This window comes from Hemicordylus capensis, chromosome 14, assembly GCF_027244095.1.
Source record: "Hemicordylus capensis ecotype Gifberg chromosome 14, rHemCap1.1.pri, whole genome shotgun sequence".
NCBI lineage: Eukaryota > Metazoa > Chordata > Lepidosauria > Squamata > Cordylidae > Hemicordylus > Hemicordylus capensis.
In genome coordinates, this window is record NC_069670.1 from 1,514,616 (window position 1) to 1,522,500 (window position 7,885).

At 55.8% G+C, this 7,885-nt stretch overlaps 1 protein-coding gene across 1 annotated transcript in view; it reads right to left on the bottom strand.

Moving 5' to 3' along the window:
• Positions 1–1,310: 1,310 nt before the first annotated feature.
• Positions 1,311–7,885, bottom strand: part of LOC128337692 (uncharacterized) — an 8,287-nt gene continuing 1,712 nt past the window's right edge. Inside the window, exons 1-4 of the mRNA XM_053278963.1 lie at positions 4,562–7,885; positions 2,890–3,675; positions 2,533–2,763; positions 1,311–1,535 (exon numbers count right to left, since the gene is read on the bottom strand). The exon at positions 4,562–7,885 is cut by the window's right edge and continues 1,712 nt beyond it. Coding sequence (XP_053134938.1) covers positions 1,468–1,535; positions 2,533–2,763; positions 2,890–3,316 — 726 coding nt within the window. The 5' untranslated portion in view covers positions 3,317–3,675; positions 4,562–7,885 and the 3' untranslated portion in view covers positions 1,311–1,467. The remainder of the gene's footprint in view (positions 1,536–2,532; positions 2,764–2,889; positions 3,676–4,561) is intronic.

Below are 7,885 nucleotides of genomic sequence, written 5' to 3' on the forward strand. Positions count from 1 at the left end.
GAGGGAGGGAGGGAGACCACCGTCCCCCCCCCTTCGCCCTCCCCAGAATGCTGTGCGGCTGCCTCTTGCTTCTCACCTGCCTCTTTCGCCGAAGAGTCCAGCCCCGACTCTGATCCGCCTCTGCGGAGAGACACGCTCAATCCTTCCTGCAGCAGCAGCAGCAGCGCCAGCAGCCTCATGCCCCGCCACTCCAGCTCGAAGCCGCCACGGGAGAAGGTCGTGGAAACGGCGGCTCTGACTCCGCGCAGGCAGGCTTGGCAGCCGCGCGCTTCGTGGTGCCAGAGATCTTGCTCTCACTCTTCTTTCTTCGCTCCTCCCCTCCACTTCCTCCTCTCAGCTCCACCTCCCAATGCGCAGGATTGGACCCTCCGGCCTTCCTCCTCCTCCTCCTCCTCCTCCGGCCATGCTGCCTTCCCGTCCCCGCCCCCAAATCCACCCCGCCTCCCGGTCCCAACAGCATCCCCAGCTCCTCTCGCTCATTGGCTGAGCCATCAAGGCCGCGCGCGCGCACACACACACACTCAGACTCACACACCCCTCCCACAAAGCCTGGCCTCCTCTCCAGGGGGAGGGGGGGGAGATCTGCCCTTTAGGGGCTGGGTGGGGACTGTTAATAGGAATAGGGTTAGCGGGGCGCAAGTGTGGGTGCTGCAGCGGGGCGCGACCTCCCCAGCCATGCAGGCAGACGAGGAAGGAGCAATCAATGGGGAAAGTCTCTCTCTCTCTCTCTCTGTGTTGCAAACAGCAAGATGCAGATTTTCCGGGCGGGCAGCACCTTTTCAGCCCCAAGCAGGAAAGATCTCTGGCTCCTCCAGGCTGCTTCTGAGGACCGGGAGAGAAGCTGGAGGAAGGGGAGAAATCCGTCTCCTTCCCTTCGCAGCGGCTGCGAATTCTCCGATGGAAGGGGTCGCAAGGGGTCTGCCCCCCACCGCCTCCTCCTTCTCCGCAATCTGGCCTCCAGGGGAAAGGGAGGTCCAGGAGGGAGGTCAGCGGGTGGGTCCCCCCTTTGCAGAGGCTGCTGCTGCTGGGAGTTGGGCTTTGGGGTCGAGGGGAAAGGAGGAACCTCCTGAGCTGGCCAGACAATGACACACACATGCTCACCCAGACTCTCCACTCATGCTGGGCCTTGGTCGTTGCGTCAGGGGGTGATGGGGCTTGTAGTCCAGCCACATCTGGGGACCCAGGTATGAGGAGCCCTGCCACGTGTTAAATCCTCAAGACCTCCTGTCTGCCCATAATTCTGCAGCGGGGCTGGACCCAGAGACCTTTTCACCCCACTGGGCCCAAAGAAAACTCAAGAGCAGCATGTCTGTCTCTTCTTTAAAAACAAACACAGCATTTATGTTTTTTACACTAGATTTGGAAAACAATTGACAATGAAATAAATACATTCAAAAACAACAACAACAAATCGTATTAATTTACTAGCAACATCTCTTCCAGTTCGCCGAGCCTGGTGCTCAGTTGCTACAGCTGCCTCTTCATCACCACAACATGCTGGAGGTGGGCGCGGAAGCTCATCGGATCTTCTTGTCCTGCAAGGAAAAGAACCCAATGGGACAAAGGGGCTTCTTGCCACCCTACCAGGTGCGACCTTGACCTTCTGGACCCTGTCCACACCCGGCACAGACTCCTCATTCTGGCCTCGAACCCACAACCCCCCATGGCTCTGCCCTCTGCCTCTGGGCTTGACCCCCTCCTGGTGACACTGGCACCCCCAACCCGGCAACCCCCCCGAAGCAGGTCTCTTGCTCTCTACGAGGACTCCTCCCCTTCTCCCTCGCTGCCCCTTAGGCCTGGAGCTGCCACCCAGCCGGAATTGGACCCTTCCCCCTCCTTTCCTCCCAGTCCTGCCTCAAAATCCTTCCATTCTGTGGAGGAATAGATGATCCTTAATGCCTCGGCAGGAGATGGGCACCCCACTCCCATCTCCACCTCTTCCTTCCTCTCCCACCCTTCCTCTTCCTCCGCTCCCCCCCCTCGCCGCACTGTAGACTGTGAGCCAGAGGTGGGGAAAGTTGACCTTTCCATTTGTTGAACTACAACTCCCATCATCCCCTGCCACATTCACAGTTTGCTTTTGGTCAAAGGAGTTCAGGGTGGGGGTCACCTTTTTTCAGGTCCTCACAACCCCCCTGAGAGGTTGGTCAGGCTGTGTGACGAGGGACTGACCAGTCTCCCCTCGAGGGTCATGGCCAAATGGGGATTCGAACCCAGACCCCCTGGAGTTGTAATCAGGCATCTCCTTCCCGTGCTTGCTCCCTGCCTCGGCTCCCCTTCTGAGCCTCTACAGCAGGGCTGGTCAAATTTGGCTCTCCTGCAGACATTGGCCCACAGCTCCCATAATCCCTGAGCACTGTAGCTGGGGATTATGGGAGTTGTAGTCCTAAAACAGCTGGGGGGCCAATGTTGAGCAAGCCTGCTCTAGAATCTCTCCCTGTCGTCGCTGTCGTCTGGGCCCTCAGAGCTGCAAAAGGGCCATCGGAACGGAACGGGAAGGGGCCCCCGGGGTGCTGCGCGGAGGAGACTTACGGTCCTCCACCTGCTTGTTCTGCAGTGCCATCAGGTTCTCCAGTTTCCCTTGCACATTGTGAAAACCTTGAGGAGGGGAAGCGGAGGGATTCAGGGAGAGGCAGGAGGGGGAGAAGGAGCAGGTGGCGGAGAGGCGGAGATATTCGGTGGAGGCCGAGGAGGAGGACCACGCGAAAATGGGGCGAGGAGGCTGGAGGGACGAGGCCTCTGCATCGGGGCCTTGAGGGAGGTCTGCAAGAGAGGAGAAGCAGAAGATGACGGCTGGCCCCAGAGTCTGGCTTGCTCCCACTGCCCTCCCTCCTCACCGGATAGGGTCCGGGTGCAGGCCGAGGGGCTAGGAGATGCCCGAACACTTACCCTCTTGCAGAGCCCCCCTGCTGGTGGAGGGACCTGGGCAGGCATCCGACACGGTGGATACGGTGTCCTCCGGGGGCTCCACCGGGCTGGGTTGGGAGAGGTCTGGGGGCGCAGTCTCTGGGGTGGGGAGAAGGAGGAGGGTGGGGGAGACTGCGGTGGGGAGGGAGGGGGGGCTTGGCTGGGGTGGTAGGGAGTGGGGCGGGGAGGTGGGGGAAGCAGCAGAGGGAACGGGGCTTGGGTTCTCAGGATTTCCTGCAAGAGAGGGAAGGAAGCAGAGATCAGGAGACGGAGGAAGACCCGGGGCCCTGATGGCCACGGCCTCCGCTCTCTCCTTGCCAAGCTGGGAAGTTCTTTGGGTGGGCCAGTGACAGAAACAAATAGGGGGGGGGGGGCTAGATCGAGGCTCTCTCTGCCACGATGCCCACATAACGCAGCTGCCTAGGCCAAGCTCTGACCGGCATCCACTCCAAAGCAAAGGTCTCTTCCTTGGACAAGGAAGTGTGGCTAGGACCTGAAGGCCATGGCCCTCCTCCCTCCCTAGGTGGCTGGCAGAGGCCCCCCTGATAAGGCTGTGGGCTCCGTCAGGTGCCTAGGAGGCCAGTGGCCTGTCCTCCTCCGGCCACTCATCCATCAGACAACCTTCTTCTTCCCTTCGGGCTCCTTTGTCCAGAGCAAGAGATCCTCAAGGAGAGCTGCTGTGGAGATGTGGAGAAGCCCTGAGAAGGATCCTGCACCATGCTGGTCCCCCACTCACCAGTCTGTTCCTTCTCCGGATCTTCAGGAAGCCTGCAGAGGAGAGCAGAGACGTATTCTCAGTCAGCAATCCCAGGACCTGGGGGGTTTCCCAGTCAGGCCAGGGGGTGCACATCTCCCCGTCTCCTCCTGGCTCAGATGCATCCGACCAGCAGTTCTTCTAGGTGGCCCTGCTCATTTTGGATACGTCCAGTGTTGGGAATTCGATGGGGTTAGGAACGGACTGCATCAGGGGTACTTTTTGGCCCTGAGGACTGACCCGTCCCTCTCCAGAAGAGTTTTCCAAATCAGGTTTCGTTTGGGGCGTGTGTGTTTGTTTTTGCAAAATAAGACAAGAAGCCAATTTTGCTGGGACCAAATTCAGATTTGCTAGAATCATATCCATAGGCCTGTGTTTGGCCTCCTGAAGGCAGCCAGGCTCACCCAGTTGGGGACATGGGTGCCACACCTCCTGGGTTGGGGTCCTGCCTGAACCCCACCCACGCTTGAAGGGGACCCCCTCCTGAGCCAGAAACATCCAGAAGGGAAAGAAGGAAGCCTGCAAGCCAAGGAAGTATTGTGGAAACTACCCCACGACTCAACCCTTGAGGGTTCCTGCATTTCAAAGAGAAGCTGCTTGGGGTCCATGCTGGAGGTGAAATGAAGCACAGAAGAACAGCCCTGCTGGATCAGGCCCATGGAGGCCCATCTAGTCCAGCATCCTGTTTCAGACAGTGGCCCACCTGGTGCCTCTGGGAAGCCCACAGGCCAGAGCTGAGGGCCTGCCCTCTCTCCGGCTGTTACTCCCCCGCAACTGGGATTGAGAGAGAGGCATCCAACCCAGAGAAGGTAAAACCAAGGAAGGACAGCTTTCAAAACCAGTCCCAGGCAGCCCTTGGGTTGGGTCCCACCCCTGCCCCACCGCCAGGCCAGACTGTACCTGAAGCAGGCGAAGCAGCCACCCATTTCGGCAAAAGAAAGCAAGAGGACAAGACCAACTAACTGTCTCTCCTGACCAAGGCAAGGATGGCCAATGAGCCTCCTCCGGCGGAATCCCTGCAGAATTCCGTTAACTGCGGTGAGGTCACCAGATCCGCTACTGGCCACGCTGGCTTGTTGTGGTTTGAAATCCCGCCTTGGGATGCAGCTCCCAGTCCCCAAGCACCAGGGCAGGGTCAGCCCTTTCTGCCCTCCCTGCTCCCCACATGGTTTCCCCCTCTAATCACACACCCTGCAGCCCCTTGCTTGGAAATGCCTCTGCAGAAAGGAAGCCCTCCTTCGCATCTGGAGGCCATTCACACCACCCAAATCTGGGTCAGACAAGTGTCCTGCCTAGGTCTGGGAGCTGGGTGTGCTCCCCCTTTTCGGTGGTGTGGAAAGAAACAGCCAGGGAGGAGGAGGGAGAAGTGATGGTGTGGAATCCATGGAGGAGGAAACGCTGGGGAGATCAGCTCTTCTTCCAACTCTGGTCCAAAGCTGGGTATGAAAGCTGGTTAGGATGGTGCTGTCCTACCCAGCGTTTCCTCCTCTCTGGATTCCACACAGTCACTTCTCCCTCCTGCTACCTAGTTGGAAAAGGCTCCCCTCACAGGGCCAAACCAGCCCCCCAAATGGGCTCCCCACCAGCCCAATCCAAGCCTCCAGCTGCTGCTTTGGCTCCTGGTGGGAAAGGAAAGGCCTGGAGAAGAAGGTTTGGTCTGCAACGCCCTCTGCTGGCAGCCAGGGCAGACATGCTTCCCTTTCCAAGCTGGTTTTGTGTTTGCAATGGTTGTGTTGGGTCTTCACGGTCAAATTTTGAGGATTGCTCTAGCCTCAAAACAGTGAGTTCTTTTTCCTGGGAGGTTGAACTTAAAAGTTCAGCTTTTTTGTTGTGTGTGTTTCTCTGCTTAATGGTTTGTCTGCACAAGACCCAAATGTCATAAAAGGAGACTGAGCAGCCCAGAATGCAACTGAAAGGGGCCAGAAATCAAGGGCTTCCTTGGAACAAGGGGTCCTGAGGAGGGACACCCACCCTTCTTTGCAAGGCTTAGGCTGTATTCAAGTAAGGCTGAGGCACCAGAGTCCTTTCAGACAAAAGAGAAGGGGGACCAAGCTGAGGGCCGCCAGCCATTGTGGGACTACAGCTCCCATCATCCACCCCAACTGCAATATGGAACAAAAGGAGTGGCTTCTCCAAGGTTGAAGGCAGAAGATACAGGGAGAGAACTTGGGTTCTTCTGCTCTCCCCAGAGTGGCCAAATCCCCCAGGGGGAAGATCTTGCAGTGCTTACACATGTCGTCCCCCATTCAAATGCAGACCAGGGCAGCCCCTGCTTAACAAAGGGGACGACCCATGCTTGTGACCACAAGACCAGCTCTCCTCGTCTCTTCCCCTTGCCCATCTGCTTCATTTCTCCGTTCCCTTTCCCACTCTCCCATGGAATCATGAAACTTAGCCACCTCTGGAGGTCTTTCCCCAGATCTCCTATGGTAGAAAGCCATAGGAATGCATAGAATTTCTGAATGAGCAGCTTCTTGTCTCACAGGGGTGTGCATTTGCGTGCATGTGTGTGTGTGTGTGTGTGTGTGTGTGTATTTGTACAAAGATCCAGGGAGTAGGAAGGAGAACAGATAAGGCTGATGAGGGATTGCAATGAATCTTTATTGGTAGGGAAGGATTGAGTTGGCCTTCTCGGTGATCAGCAGATGAAGCAGGAAAAGTGAAATCAAGACCTCCCAAATGGAATCTAAATGGAGCAGATTCATAAGGAGAAGGTCCTCTGAAGCTGAGCCAATGTGGTGAGGTTCACTTGGCAAAATGGGAAGAAAGGCTCCGTGTCGATGTCGCTGGGAAATACGGACATAGCAGAGCATCCTTGGACACAAACTGGAGAAAGGCTATCAGAGAAAGGAAGTGAGGACCCAAAGATCCCCTCCACTGTGGACTGGCTGTGGATTTCTCAGGGGTTCTGACCCTGGTGGAGCCCAGGAAACAGCAGCTGGGAAAAATCCATGCCATGTCTACCAAACACCGTTATTCGCTGCAGACGATGCTTTTGTCTGGATGTTCTTCCCAGAGATGCTCCATCCCCTGAGGGGAATATCTTATGGTGCTCACACATGAAGTCTCCCATTCATATGCAACCAGCACGGACCCTGCTTAGCTAAGGGGACCAGTCATGCTTGCTACCACAAGATCAGCTCTCCTCTCCTTTGTATATTGTATGGTATTTATGTATGTATTTGAGATGGAAAGTGGCGTTAAGACAAAAGCTACAATCTTATGGCCTTTCCCAGCAGGAGCTGATCAGGATGCGGTATGACCAAGTGATACGGGTCATCAAGCAGCGTGCATTTGATATAGAATTGCAAGAAGAGTCAGCTAAACTGACCAGGGGGATTTGTATAGGTAATCAGTTTTCAAACGTAAAACCTGCTGAATACCTAATCAGCTTAACAACAGGAAAATCCCAAAGAGCCAGGACCCTAAATGCAGTCCCCACCGCAGTTCTAGAGGGGACGTTCACAAAACGACCACACTCAGCCCGCCTCGGCCCTTCTGGCTCGGGAGACATAGAAACCACCGCACACCTTTGACTTTACTGCACATTTTACAAGCATATTCGAATCAATTTTCCTTCTTCGTCTTTAATGGAATTTCTGGGCCAGCCCAATGAGTTTTATCTAAAATGTTACGTGCTGTCAAGTTTTAAAGACACCGTGTCTTGGAACGTGGCCAAGTGTTACTACGAAGTTTGTCAATTTTGTAAGGCTCACTCTTTGATATGATTGTTGGCTGTTGTTTGTTTATTTTTGCTGGTCAATGACCGAAACAAATCTCTCTATCCATCTCCCTTCCTTTGCAAGGATGGCCTTGTGCAGTGATGGTAGGGTATGCCCAAGGAGCACAAATCTACAGGTCACCCAGATGGCTAGAATCCTAGAATGTGAGAGCTGGAAGGGACTCTTAAGATCTCCCAGTCTACCCACTGCATAGGGCTACAACATTGCGGGCAGATGCCTGTCCAGCCTACGCTTGGATCCTGCGGGGAAGAGAAGCCCACCACTGCACCAGGGAGGCTGTTCCACTGGCCAACTCTTCTCCCTGTTAGCAACTTCCGAATGCCTGGCCTAAATCTGCTTCCTTCCTTCTCTTTTCAAGCCATAGGTGCTCATCTTGCTCTCAGGAGGAAGAGAGGACAATTTCCCTCCCTCTTCTAGGAGACCCCCACTTCTGAGCTTAGAAGGTGGCCACTCCACTACTTCTCCAGGCACTTTCCCAGAC